Genomic DNA, 15,005 nt, shown 5'->3' on the forward strand with positions numbered 1-15,005 from the left:
ACAATTCAAGTCTGGTTTTTATTGTTGTTGTTTGGGGGGTGGGCTATCACTGCACTTTGGCAACTATGGGAGGAATGCTCTGGGTGGTGGCTGTTCTGTCAGCCTGGGGCCTTGTGTGAAAACAACCGAGACCCCCGACAGATGGCAAAGGATGTAGCAAGAATAAGAAATAATCTTGCTTTAAACTACAAAGATTTGGGTGTTTTTTGTTATGTGATGTAACTTAGCCTATACTGACTGATACAGAAATATCGGGCTAATGCCTCAAAAATGTTACCCTCATTATATACAATCATATGAGACACTTCACATCAGGTTCCCGGACACCTGTGCACCCCCTGTGTTCTCAACACTGTCCACCTGCATCACCCACATGTCTGGGCTGGCCTTGCTCTCTTGTGTCTCTGGCCATCTGCAAATACAGTCAGCTTCACCCAGGACACTTTCCCCACCCTTCAGGGGGCCCAATCTTATCCTTCAGGCCTCAGTTTAGAGACCTATAGCAGATGCAGATGATGCCTGCCCCAGTCTCCAGCGTCTGTGAGCACTGGTTGCAACCTTGCAGACGCCCCTCTTCCCTTGTTTTTGGCTCCCCTCCACGAGTCCCTCAGAGCACAGCTAGTCCCTCTCCCTGCCCATGGCAGCCTGCAGCCAATGGCTGGCTGACACAGCTTCGGGTAGTAAGTCTGGCCCCCCTGACTCAAGGTGAGACCAACTTTGTGATACGATGAATATGTGTGTTTCTCTGGAACTAGGTGCCTCAGCTGACTTACTGCCTGACCTCAGACATGGCAGTGAGACCAGCCAACATCAGCAGAGCCTAGTCCAGACCAGACCTGCCCAGCAGAATTGTGAACTAAGTAAATAGTGGTTGTTTTTGAAGTTAGTCTCCTGGCTTATCTTTATTCCCCTGCCCTTGTTCTTCCCTCACTCCCTCTCTCCTCGGAACATCCCCTCTCTAAACTGCATGCACCAGAGCCCTCGTCTGAGGTCCTGCAGTATGACAGGGTCCCCGACTGCCTGCCCCTGGACTATGAGCTTGGGCCAAAGGTGACTAGGACTCAGTTCATGCTCTGGGGGTTCTTAGACTTGGAGTGGGACAGATAGAAATACACAAAACTGGCTGGGCTACCCCCCAGCACTCTATGTACCTGTGAGAGGGTTATTATCCTTTGTCCTTCCTCCTATCAAGTGGTGGGACCTCTGGGCCCTCCCCTTGAGTCTGGGTGTGCAGCAGAGTCCGGTGGAATTGTGTGGCTCCGAGTCTGCGTCTCGCAGGCCAGGCAGGTTCCGCCTGGCTCTCCTGGCAAGCTTGCTCACCCTCTCAGGACCCGGCCGCCGCACCGGAAAGCCAGAGCCTCTCAGAAAGGCCCCACGGAGTTGCTTCAGTGACAGTCCCACCGGAGCTCAGACGTCAAGTCACGCCAGCCCCAATGCCAGACTGGAGTGAAGGAAACTCCAGATGATTCCAGGATCCTGCAGAGGCCCCAGCTGTCACAGAACAGAGACAGGCCATCCTACCCGCCCCTGTCCAGATTCCTGATCCATAGCATCATGGGCAACACAAAATAATTGTTTTGTGCCACTTACACAAACTTAATTGAAGTGCTTTATATACAATAAACAGACAACAACCAAAACAGTACACAATGATGAGAAAGCCCTTTGGGCGAAGAATTCAATACATTGGCACTGGAAAGCTTCCCCCCCCCACCCTGCTTCTTCTTCTGTAAAGGTTTTATTATGCACAGAGCTGGAGGAGGGGCTGAGTCCTTCTTGGCAGCCTTGGAAACCTTCCTATGTGGCTGGGACATTACTCGGCTCCTCGCACTTCTTCCTGGTGTGGATGTGAGTCTGGCCCCTTCTTGATGAACTTGAGGGCCCACTTGTCCTTGGAGACCTTGAGCAGCTCCTTGGTGCATTGCTCATAGAGGGCAAAGCTGCATACCCACTGAATCATGTCCTGCATGAACTTGGCGTGCTTGGTGAGGTGCTGTGGGCGGTCGTGGTGCGTCAGCTTGCTCACATTCTTGGCTGTCCTGTGGCCCCTGTGAAGACCCATGGCCATGGGGTAGCGCAGAGCCATGGCAGCTTCTCTTCAATGGCTGCTGTGGCAGAAGGGCCCTACTTAGGTTTTGAGAACAGGAGTCTTTTCCATAGGCTGGGGCTGCCCTCCAGTCACTGCCCACCACCCTCTCCCCCCTCAGCGTCATGTTAATGCTGGAGGGTCTTTTTTTTTTTTTTTTAGATTTTATTTATTTATTTGACAGAGACACAGCGAGAGAGGGAACACAAGCAGGGGGAGTGGGAGAGGGAGAGGCAGGCTTCCTGCTGAGCAGGGAGCCCAATGCGGGGTTTGATCCCAGGACCCTGGGATCATGACCTGAGCCGAAGGCAGCTGCTTAACAACTGAGCCACCCAGGTGTCCCAATGCTGGAGGGTCTTGACAGATGACACACCTTCACTCTTTGTGGAACCTCCTCTTCCACTGCCAGTCTGTGTCCATATTTCATACTAGACTGTCTCCTTCCCCTTTGCATCCTTCAGTCAAGCACAGTGCCTGGTCAGGAGAACCAGCTTGTTGAACTGAACACAAAGGGGTACAGGGTAGGGACGGTGGGTCCTAGGTGGCATTTCTTCTCCCCTTGTCCCTCAGGCTTTCAGATGATGGCTTACTAGCTTCTGTGGGGGTATGTCATAGGAAAGAATCCAACTAGCATTCAGTAAGCACCTACTACATGGCAAGTGCCATCTGAGGTGCGTTTAGGATTACTGCATTGGATTTAAAACCCCATGAGGTGGGGAACCACACACAAGAGATGAGGAAATTGAAGATTATAAGTGAATTGCTTGCTTGAGACCATGCCAGTGGTAAGTGTTGGAGTGGGAACAGGAACCTGCATTTCTGTCCCAGAGCCTGTCCTGTTTCAGCTGGGGATACAGTGCTTCTGCTTGGGGGAGTTCAGGGGAATGAAGCTCGTGGGAGGCTTCCTCACGTGGGAAAGCCCCTTGGGATGCAAGCAGAGCAACTGTGTGGTGCGGAATCTGTTCAGAATCCTCATGGGGCATTTACACAGTGGCTGGGTGTCCAGTTAACAAACATCACTGCCAGAAGGCTGGTGGGCCAGGGGTGACCCAGAATGTAGTGCTCAGTCAGACCAAGAGCAGAGCCAGGGCTCAAACCCAGAGCCACCCCGTCTTGTTGGACACTGACTGGACTTTCCTCACGGCCCACGAGATAGTGGTTCACATCAGCCAGCTAGTCTACCACAGACCAGACAGAATCCTTCACAGTGACTAAAAAAGCGATTTCAGAAAATGACTTTTTTTCTCCTAAGGCAAGAAACAAAGACCACACAAGATCATTTCCTATTTGTGTCATTTGACAGAAGATACATTGCTTGTTGGGGAAACAATGAAAAAAACCCAAACTCAGATGAGCACTAAACAATTTCATTCTGAATAAACTGAGTTTGCTGAGAAACAAAGACTGACAGGTTAACAGAGACAAAAAGAGAGACGCTCACAGGGGTGGAGCGGGGAGAAGAGGGGACAGAGGACAACTCTGGATGGTGCCAAGTACACTCTGCTGCTTCTTTGGTCTTCGCTAGCCTCAAAAACGATGTTCTGAGATTGTCTGGCAGTTTCTTAAAAAGTTAAACACACATTTACCATATGACTAAACAATTCTACTCAGGGGAAATGAAAACATATGACCACACCAAGAATTGTATATGGATGTTCACACCATCATTATTCAGAATAGCCCCACACCTGGAATAATTTAAATGCTCATCAGTCGACAAACAGATAAACAAAAGGTGTTGTGTCTGCACAACGGAATACTCCTCAGCAATAAAAAGGAACAGATTCCTGAACACGCTACAGTATGGATGAACCTCAAACTCATGCTGCCACGTGAGAGAAGTCAGACACGGAAGGCCGCATATTGTGATCCCAGTGATAGCAAGCTCCTATAAAAGGCACAACCATAGAGGCAGCAAACAGATCGGCGGTTGCCTGGTGTGAGAGCGGGAATGAAGACTTCCTGCACGGAGAACTTTCTGGGGTGTTCTAAAACTGGACTGTGGTGATGGCTGCACAGCTGCATAAATTTAGTGAAACTCATCAAGACTGACCTTCATATGGGTAAATTTTATGGTATGTAAGTTACTTTTCAATAAAGCCGTCTATTTATTTTTTATTTATTTATTTAAGATTTTATTTATTTGAATGAGAGAGAGAGAGCATGTGTGCGCGCACGGGGGTGGGGGCAGAGGGAGAAGCAGACTTCCCGCTAAGCAGGGAGTCCGACGCAGGGCTCGATCCCAAGACCCCGGGATCATGACCTGAACCGAAGTCAGATGCTTAACTGACTGAGCCACCCAGGCGCCCCCAATAAAGCTATTTATTTTTTATGCAAGCACACGCTCTCTCGAGGAGACCCCGCTCCACTGCCTGAGTCTTCTGGAGTCTCGACAGGGAGTGTCTAGAACAGTGCAGGTGCAATTACCAACACACATAATGCTTTGCAAGGAACTGTCTCACATTTCTTTCTAAAGCTTATAACTGGGCACAGTTCTGGAGTATCATTCTATAAGTTTTTGGTAACCAGCAGTGAAAGGAGGAGTAATGAGAACATGAGTCCACGCAGCACCTCCTTTGAGGCCCTGCAGTAAGCCTCAAACATCAAGTGCAGGACATCTAGACAAAGGTGCTACGGAATACGGTCCTAAGTAAAGTTCTAGTCTCAGTTTGTCTCAACCCAGAGATGTCTCCGGCAGCTGGCTTAGCCAGAGCTCTGGTACTCCCTGGTGAGTCTCACATATTTGTTATTGATGTCTACGAGACAGGGAAAATGACTCTATCGTGAAAACATGTTGTAGATTAGCATCAAAAATCTCTCCTTTCTTCCTCCTTCAAAAACTTTTACATCTTTTCTGTAAAGGATTTAAAACTTGGGTGAGCAATAAAGAAAAAGTAAACTCTCTCTCAAATCCTTACCACCCAGTTACGATCAAGTAACATTTTGGCTTACGTCGTTCCAATCCTTTCCGGTGGGAACATAAGCATGTATTGATATATTATGTGTGAACTGTGTGCCTGGACACTCGCACCAAAGTGGCTTGGCTTCCAGTGCTGTCTCTACCACTTACAGCTGTGTGGCTGGGTAAATCGGGGAAGATGCTAGTACTTTCCTCAGTTCTCTCGAGGGATGAGTGAATGAAATCTATGATATGCTTGGAAATGGGCATGGTGTAGGACAAGTGCTCAACAAATGAGAGCTACGGCCCCATGGCAGGACAGGCATATTCTGCGATGCCACGTCCCCGTGTATCCGTGTATGCACACACACCCACGTGTATGCGTGTCCACCGACGTGCGTTCAGGCCTGTGCTGCGTGGATACGTGCAGTTCTGATATCTAAACACACCAAACGGGACCAAATTTAAGGTAATCTGTTTTTTTCACATAGCAGATCACGAAAGTGTTTTCATCTACAGATCTACACCAGCATTTTCGTGGTTACGTGGCATCCCGCCGTGCAGAGGTGCCACGTTATGTACACTCTCCATGGCTGATCATTTAGGTGGTTTGCATAATGGTTTTGAATCGCATTTATGGGCCACCTAATAGACATCACAGAAACACAAAAGGAAGTCAAATGAGGATCAGAGAAGCAGTAGTCCACTAGATCAAACCAAGATGATTTTCCATTCCTTTGAACCGCAAGTTAGTGAAGTGGCTTATTCGACCCACTCAAGTCTAGTTATGATTTAAATCAGAACTTATAATTTAATACCCACTCAACATGAAAAACAGTAACATCACTTGAATACAAATTTTATTTCACAAAAAGATAACATGATTCCTCTGAAATAAAAATCAGGAACACCTTTAAAGCTTTCATTCCAACCGGGCAGATGCATCGTGCCTTCCTGTGCCACCAGGCTCATCACACATTCACGGTGGTCCCTGCCGGTGGAGGGCTGGGCACCACGAGGCTGCCCGGAAACCTCCGGAGAAAATGCACATGCTAGATCTATTTTCCAATCGAACTTTTCAGTGAATGTTGGCATTACCCGGGGGTATGTGAGGTATGTGTAAGGCCGAAGAAACTCCAAAGGGTCACAGTGGTTAGCTATCAGACATAGTCCAGTCCCCAGTGTTGATAAGGCAGGTCTAGAGGGGGATGACTGGGGGTCGGGGTGGCACTGATAACTGGCCTGTCCACAAACTCCACAGTGCACAGCTCCGGGCCGTTGTCGCCACAGGGCGCGTGCTCCAGTTCCAGCACCATGATGGTGTTTGGGGCTGAGGTCACCAGGATGTGCCGTGGCACAAACAGAGTTATCTGGGGGCCCCGCGCTGGCCAGTATCGCCCCAGGTTAAAGCCATTAATCCATACCTGACCCTGGAGAGAGAGAGAGAGAGAGAGAGAAAACCATCAAGCCCGGCTGCACCGACAGCCCTGGGGGGGTCTGACGCTTGGGGCCAGCAGCGGCAGAGACAGGAAGCGCCCTCACGAAGATGTGCTCGAGCCCTAGGCCCACACCAGCCTCAGCTCCCACACCCTGCTGAGATGACTGGCTGAGTCGGGCCGGGGCTGGAGGGCAGGAAAAACAAAACGTTGCCCCAGACACCCGTTCCTGCTTCAGGACAATACACGTTTGGTGCTTCTGCCTGGTCGGTATTGGACAGTACCGGACAGCACTGTGGCAGTTTCGCCGGGTTTCGGAATGTTGTCCCGGGTCCCGGGGGACTGCTGCCTCCATATGCCAGGCCCTCCCTGACTTCTCTGTCCACAGAGAAGAACTGCTGAGCTGTGCCCCAAGGAGATGAGCTCTAGTTCTTCGCTCCCCCTCCCAGAGGCAGGGCTCAACCATGTCGTCTGCATGCATGGGATGAACACAAGGTCTGCAGCAGCTTGGGAACCCAAGCCCCAGGAGCCATCCTCAAACATGGTGGGAAGGCCACACTTGCTCCCAGGAGCAGACGTGATCCCACATGCTGCAAAGACCATTTCTGTGAGTAGAAGTTCCCTTCCCTATAAAACTGAGAGAAGAGGGACGCCTGGGTGGCTCAGTCGGTTAAGCATCTGCCTTCGGCTCAGGTCATGATCCCAGGGTCCTGGGATCAAGTCCCACATCGAGTCCCCTTGCTGAGCAAGGAGCCTTGCTTCTCCCTCTACGTGCCTCTGTCTCTCTCTCTCTCTGATAAATAAATAAAATCTTAAAAAAAAAAATATTAAAACTGAGAGGAGAGAAATGCCTAAAGAATAGGGACCACGTTTGGGTGTGTCTACACAGCCCCCCTGCCTGGCCTAGGGGTTGCTCACAGGGGAGGACTTAACACGTGGCTGAGTAAGTGGAACATTCTATTACAAAGAAAGGCGGGGAGGAGGGGAGATCACACACACACACACACACAAACACACACAGAATGAATATACGGGAGATGAAGGAAGGAAGGAATAAAGGGAGAAGGGAAGGAGGGAGAAGTAAAGAAATTGCTATCCACAGTGGCCGCCCTGGATATGGACACCCTGGATACCTCAGCCCTGGGGTCACCTGCTGAGCCCTGACTCCTGCACGCTTCATGACCCAGCTGCAGCCGCTCACCTAGAGTGACTCAGCTGCTCACTTTGGGTATTTTTCAGCCTCCAGGTGTCCCCTTTATTCTCCCTCCCTCTGGATTTCCTCCCCGGGTTCCCATCTTAGTCCTGCTACTTCCTGGCTGCCGGATGTCAGGCAGGTGACTGGGGACGGCGGAGGAAGCAGCGCTGGCTGGCGGTCAGCACGGTGGCTGGCGCTGGGGACAGAGCCCAGGGAGCATCAGGCTTCTCACACTAACAAAAAAGATCATGGCGCTCACATGCCTACAAAGGAGGCCAGTGATTGAAAACCATCTGTCTGTTGAATTAAGTCATTTAGAGAAAGGATGACAGTTTCATGGTTCTCAGAACTATTTTACTCTTGTTTTTACCACGGGATATGCTCTCTCGATCCTTCCTCCCGGGCATGGGCAATGACAGCTTTACCAGGTCCTTATCAGCTGAAGATCTGCCGGGGCCTTGTTTTTGCAGTAGTAGAGAAGGGCAGCACTTCACTTTCGAGGCTGAGGGGGAGACAGGTTCAGAGGGAGAGCAGCGGGAGGGCTATGAGCGCCCCGGGCTTCACAGGTGTCCTGACCAAAGCAACGCCCACTCCCAACCCAATGACCAGGTAGACGAAGTGGAGGCCTGATCCCCTCTCGCCTGAAATTCCCTTTCATGAGGATCCAAGGGACCGTCCCTCACATCCCTTGTGCTGAATTGGGCATGTCCATCTGGAAAGCTGGGAACCGTTTCCCTGAATCCCCTTTGCCAGAGGGTTTTGGGTTAGAGTTGGTCAAAAGAGGACCCTGTTTGAGACTGGGCATGTGGAAGGGAAGCGGAGGCCACTGCTCCTGGGGGGGTTATCTCAGACACACGGCTGACAGAACCACAGGAGCACCTACAGGTTCAGCCTGTCCTCGCTCCTCTGCTCCGTGTCCGGCTCATCTTCCTAAATGCTGCCCTGCCAACCAATCGTGCAGTAGCCTCCCTGAGCAATAGTCCCAAAGACCTCCTTGTGAGCTCCCCAAAGTACTACTCTGGCAGCTAGACTTGCTTCTGAGGGGCCCCGGGGCCGGCTTGACCAGCTTGGCAGGGATCTTAGTGTGTCTGCCTTTGATTCCCTGGCCCCTCTCCAACTTTCACTTTCCTGGCTCATCCCACATTCGTGTGAGGTCTCACTCCTTCTAGGGAATACTCATATCTCCACAGACTGCACTGACAGACAGACAAGATCCCAAATTTTCGCTCCTGGTTGCTGATCAAAGTTGATAGGATTTTTCTCCTAATTGCTACCTTAATTCTGGACACAGCATGATCTAGTCCAGTTATTCTTTTCTCCCCCAAATGATCCACTCCCATACGAACTCTGCCTCCTGGCCCACCCAGATGATGCCCCAGTATGTGGGCATCGTGCCTTGCCCATCCCCTCTAACTTTCCCCGAACCCAGGGTTATACCTTCGGTGGCCTTGGTTAATTCTGGAAAGCTGTGAACTTCTTCAGGACAAAATGTCCCTCCACTCTCAGCTCCTAACAGAATGGGCATTAAATGAAGTTTAAGGTGGCCTAGATGCCCTTCCAGGACAGGAATAAAGCATTTGGAAAGAACAAACAAGGAATTTGGAAAGAATGGGTCACAGGCCCCTAGCTCTGAAGCACCCGGTTGAACGGAACTCTCTGCAATGATGGAATGTTCCACACTGCCCCAACACAGCAGCAACTTGGCAATGGCTACTGAGGGCTCGAAATGTGGCTACTGTGAGGAGGAACTGAATTTTTGCTTTTCATTAATTCGCATTTAAACCTGAACAGCCGCGTGTGGCTAGCACAGCGGCGGAATGGTGAGGTGCCTGGCATCTCGTTGTCAGACCACAATGTCTCTGCTTCTCTTGGCCCTCACAGCCGTCTTCTAGAGAAAGTCATAATCGATGCTGTCTCAGACTCCTGCAGCCTCCTCACAGGTCCCCCGACGCCCTTCATTAACTCTAGAACCAAGGCTCGCCCAGCAGCAAAATGAAAATCAGATGATTTGGGGGCGTTCTTGCCTCCGACCTCCTCCCCAAGGGCCCCAGGCGACCGGTGCCTGCTTCCTCCCCGCCCGGTCTGCACCACTCTCTCCCCACCTGCCCACTCAGATCCCCACTGGACTTTTCCCCGTCACCTGGACACACCAAGCTCGTCTCCCCTGTGTAGTAACTGTTCCCGCCACCTGAAGGGCTGTTCTCCCAGATCCCGAGCCTTCTGATCGCAGAGATCTCAACCCCACCAGCACCTCAGGGACAGGAGCCGTGGACATCCTCAATCCTGGGCCTTCCAGTCCAGGTCACACACTACCCCCTCAGGCTCTTCTTTCTCTTCTAGTTATTGTCATTGTTTGATCTTTGTATCATTTGTTTGGTCATTGGCTTATCAGCTATTTCCAGCATAGATTCTATGAAGGAAAAAACTTGGTCCATCTTGCTCACAATGGGAGGGACTCTCCGTGCTCAGCGCAGTGATAGTTTATACCTAGCAGCACCCGTCAGGGAAGACTGGCTGATACTTCTGCCTGAGGGCAGATTCTACGAACGGGTGACATGAAGTCCAACTGAAAGAATATTCCAGGCTCCTCTGCTCCCAACTTAACAGTTTTAGAGAATCCTGTTCTCTGGGAAGAAAAATAAAATATTTGCATTGCTCCTTGATTAGCGCTGTGATTTTTTTAGTTGTAAAAAATTACTTTAAAAGACCCAAATTTTAGGAGCACCTGGGTGGCTCAGTTGGTTAAGTGGCTGCCTTCGGCTCAGGTCATGATTCCAGGGTCCTGGGATCAAGCCCTCCATCGGGCTCCCTGATCCGTGGGGAGTCTGCTTCTCCCTCTCCCTCTGCCCCTCCCCCCTGCTTGTGCACTCTCTCTCTCTCAGTCAAATAAATAGAATCTTTTTTTTAAAAAGTCAAATTTTTAAAAATTCTATTTAAAAATACACACACTGACTATTGTTTCTCTTTAAAAAGTGATGCTGAAATTATTGGGGGCAGGAGGAAAGTATGCACATGTTAGTAAAAGTAGACTCACTCTTAATACAGTGAGCCCCACTGGGGCCCAGCATTTCTAGAGTGAACACCAATGGCTTCTGGGACTTTGTGGGGGCTCTCCCAGCTAAAATAGTTCCATGACAAAGTCTGACTTTCTCTGACCATGGCTTGACCCCTGGCAGACTCCCCACTCTATTATCACCAAGGTGATAATAGTTCCAATAAATGTTAGGTTCCAGGAAATATGTGACCTTCTTTGTTAATCAGACAAATGTGTGTCTGTTTTAAATTCTCTAGATAAGTACAATCCTCGAACTTAAAGCAAAAATTTCAATGCTGTTTTAAGTCACAATTTAAAAATTTTCAAATGTGCTCCAGTGTTCCTTCAAAGACAACAAACTCCGGTTGAACACACTGACTCGGTCAATCTCTGAAAGAAGTCATGGAGACACCTGGAGGACTTAAGAGTGGAACAGACCAAGGTCCATTTCTCAAGGTTAAAAGGCTCTCACCACACACAATTAATGAGTAATTGTGATGTTACTTTGGGAGAAAGAAAAGAAAAAGAAATTTTTTAAAAAAGGTAAAATAGTGAGGGGCTTGCTTAGATAAGATGGTAAAGAGATCTCACTGCACAGCAGTGCACGGGAGAAAATGGATTCTCCGCTTCCTTTAGACCCAAAAGGGTCTGCAGCTGATGCAAACCACACTCCCTGCTTCTTCCTTGGTCTTGGAGCAATACAGAACTCTATGATCTCCCTGTATTTTATGATAGACGCAACTAGAATTAAAGCCACGAAAAAATATTAGCATAAAAGATGAATCACTTTTTCCTTTTTTTTTTTACAACCCCACACATAAATTCCTTTCCTTCTTAGCCCCCAAAGTTCCAGCACTGCTTGACCTTTTTAATAGCAGCTCACCTAACAATGGGCATCACGGGGCCTCGCATATCTGGAACAAAGCTACGAACCTGCTGAGTAAAAAGTGCTGTATATTTGTTACAAAATAACATACACCCAAAATTGCAGGAGATCCCCCCTTCAACTCAGAGCCTCTTTACTCCTGTTTACACGTAATTCTCACAAGTTTGTTACTAAAATTTTAAACATGTTTAAATTTATTTTTTTAAAAGTAAGCTCTAAGCCCAATGTGGGGCTTGAACTCATGACCCCCGAGATCAAGAGTTGCATGCTCTATGGACTGAGCCAGCCGGGCACCCCACTTGGGTGCCAAATTAATATCTATTCGTGGAAAGAAGTTTGATTATCTAGTTTCCAAGCTCACAGGACTTGTGACTGGGAAACAATGAATTAGATGGAAATAGTAGACTTTGTAGGGGGTAAAAATAACTGTAAATCAGGCCCAAAAAGCTTAAAAAGCATTATCAGATTCAGAATGAAAGTAGGGTCAACAGGGCTAAGACTTGGGGCAGGTTGCAGAAATGGTCCCAGTTCTCTGCAGCTCCCCCTATCAAGAGACAGAATCTGTTCCTCCCTCCTGCGAATCTGGCTGGTCTCGTGCCTTGCTCTGGCCGAAGAACATGGAAGAAATGACTTGTGATTTCTGACTTGGGCCTTAAGAAGCCTTGTACATCGGCATTCTTCCTCTGAACACTGCTGGTCACCACATGAACAAGTCTGGGATAGCTTGCTGGATGATGAGAGAGACATGGCCCAATCTCCTCGGTCACCTCAGTGGACAGACAGCTAACATCCGGGAGCACAGCCTCCTCGCTGACCAGAAGGGCATGGCCGGCTGAGACCAGCAGAACTGCCCAGTTTGCCAATACTCAAAATGACAAGCTGAATGAACTGTCATTCCTTTAACCACTAAGGTCTGATGCTTTGTTATACGGCAAAAGCTAACTGATACACATCAAGGTGCATTAACATGCTACTTTTCAGTAAAGGAAATAATGTTTATAAATCCAATTTAAAAACAGAGTCATTTTCTAGTATTCAGTTCCTCTTTTACTAATCAGTCACCAGATCCTGTCAGGGCTGCCTAGCAGTATTTATGCCCCTCTCAGGGTTGTTCTAAATGACTAAGTGGGACGACACACGTGAGCACTCAGCCCAGTGACATGCAGTAAGCGCTCAATAAATGCAGCTGCTAGGGGAATTTCCCACAGTAGGACCCTCGCCCCCACCCCCACTGCTACACTGAAGTCCCAGCTTCATTCCTTCTCCCTGGACCACTTCTCCAGCAGAAGAGCAGATGTCAGGGCTAATGAGGAGGAAGAGGTGTGTTTTATTCGTAGCAGGCTGGAGGTGCCTGGCAGAGTCCTAACGGCAGGCCAACACTGGTGGTTGGATATGGTTCTCTGGGTCCTCAAAAATGCTGGGTTGGAGCTGGGAATTGGGGTGTTGCCGGCACATCTGTGAGGACGACGTCCCTTGGAAGTGTTAGAAAGGGGCCCAGGATCAAGTCCTGAGGACTGCAGCATGGGAGCTGAAAGAGAAGCCTGAGAAGGAAGAAAGAGGAGGAAGGAAACCCTGGAGGAATTTCGCACAGAAGTCAGGAGAAGAGTTTCCAGGGAGGGAGCGGTTCCTCATGTCAGACGTTATTGCCAAGATGTCAAGTAAGACACCGCTTGAGAACTACCCGGGGGACGTGTCAACAGGTGGTGTTGGCAAGAGCAGCTTCAGAGGAATGTGGGGGCAGAAGGGAGTTCCTGCCCATGGCCCTCCGCTCCAGAGTTAGTTCTACCGACTGAGGCCTTTCCCAGAAGCTCCAAATGTGGGACAGGTACCCCACCTCTGCATTCCCATTACAAGCACTGAATATAGGAACAGATACCTTTTGTTTTAGAGATTGTATTTATTTATTTAGAGAGAGCAAGGGCTGGGGGGGGAGGGGTAGAGGGAGAGAAAGAATCGCAAGCAGACTGTGCTGAGCGTGGGGCTTGATCTCATGACCCTGGATCATGACCTAGGCCAAAATCAAGAGTCTGATGCTTAACCAAATGAGTCACCCAGGCGCCCCTGAATATATACCTTTGTTTGCAGCCCACCTCCCGATTTGTACAGACTTCTATGTATAGACTCAAGACCCACAGGTCTTATATAAGATGGCTATTAGGTCTGGTAACATGGAGAACACGATTTCATTGTATTGAATGTAGCTTTACTTATTTATTTATTTTTGCTATGTTTCAGACTTGATGGCCACTTCCTCTTGGAGATTAGATGATTAGTAAATACTTGAGGCTGAACATGTCTAAAACAGAGCTTCTGATCCCCGCCAGCACCCCGCCTGCCCTGCTCCAGCCTTCCCACCTCAGAAACTAACCACACCCACCCCTCCCATTACACGGGCCTCAAACTCTGGCGTCCTCCTTGACTACCTTCTCTTGAACACCATACAGGCTCCTTCAGCAAACCTTGCCTTTTCTTTTCAGTATGAATCTTGCACTTCTCTTCACCAGCACCCACGCCCACAGTTTCTTGTAGGATTGCTATACTAGCTTCCCATTAGGACTTCCCGCATCAAGCCTCGACCTCCTCTAATCCATTCCCACTGAGAAGGGAGCTTTCAAAGCCAGTCAGCTCTTTGACTCTCTGCTTAATACCACCACCAGAGTGAGGAGAAGCCAAAATCTCCCCCCCCCGACTTGGCCAACCCCCATGCCAACTCCTCATCTCCCACACTTTCCCCTTGCTCACAGGATCTTTCTCTCTGGGCCTTCCCACTCGCTGCTTTCTGGCTCCAGAACATTCTTCCTCTGGCTTCTCACAGGGATGACTCAGTCTCATCCTCCAGGTCTCAATGGCTATCTTCTCCTAGAGGCACCCTTGACCACTCCTTACGTGGTGGCTTCAAAATATGTTCATACAGGGCGCCTGGGTGGCTCAGTTGGTTAAGCGACTGCCTTCGGCTCAGGTCATGATCCTGGAGTCCCTGGATCGAGTCCCGCATCAGACTCCCTGCTCAGCGGGGAGTCTGCTTCTCCCTCTGACCCTCCCCCCTCTCATGTGCTCTCTCTCTCATTCTCTCTGTCTCAAATAAATAAATAAAATCTTTAAAAAAAAAAAAATATGTTCATACATTCTTAACACTTCTCCCTTCAAAAGGCAGAATCTAATTCCTATCCCAAGAACGGGGACTGGACTCAATGACTCTCTTTTAACTAACTGAATGTGATGAAGGCTATGTGACTTCCAAGGCTAGTTTCAGCCTGGCTCTCTCTTTCCTAGATCTCTCCCTCTGGGGAAAGCTAGTCACCATGTCATGAGGACACTCAAGCAATCTATGGAGAGGCCTGTGTGGGGAAGAACTGAGACCTCCTGCCAACAGCCAGCCCCAACCTGGCAGCCATGGGAGTGAGCCACCTTGGAAGTGGGTCCTCCTGAGCCAGTCAAGCCTTCAGATGTAGCCCTGGCTGATAGCTTG

At 49.3% G+C, this 15,005-nt stretch overlaps 1 protein-coding gene and 1 pseudogene across 3 annotated transcripts in view; both read right to left on the minus strand.

Annotated features, from left to right (window-relative positions):
• Positions 1-1,596: 1,596 nt before the first annotated feature.
• On the minus strand, positions 1,597-2,270 carry LOC118522459 (large ribosomal subunit protein eL36 pseudogene; annotated as a pseudogene).
• Positions 2,271-2,413: 143 nt separating this feature from the next.
• GLB1 (galactosidase beta 1) overlaps positions 2,414-15,005 on the minus strand; it is an 83,179-nt gene continuing 70,587 nt past the window's right edge. For 2 of the 3 annotated variants that reach the window (XM_078074063.1, XM_078074068.1), the window contains exon 16: positions 5,829-6,415. In XM_078074063.1, the coding sequence (XP_077930189.1) occupies positions 6,146-6,415 (270 nt within the window). In that variant the 3' untranslated portion in view covers positions 5,829-6,145. Of the gene's footprint in view, positions 2,561-5,828; positions 6,416-15,005 lie in introns of those variants that run through there. The other variant, XM_078074071.1, reaches the window with a different exon arrangement.

Source organism: Halichoerus grypus, chromosome 1 (genome assembly GCF_964656455.1).
Source record: "Halichoerus grypus chromosome 1, mHalGry1.hap1.1, whole genome shotgun sequence".
In the NCBI taxonomy this organism is placed as follows: Eukaryota; Metazoa; Chordata; class Mammalia; order Carnivora; family Phocidae; genus Halichoerus; species Halichoerus grypus.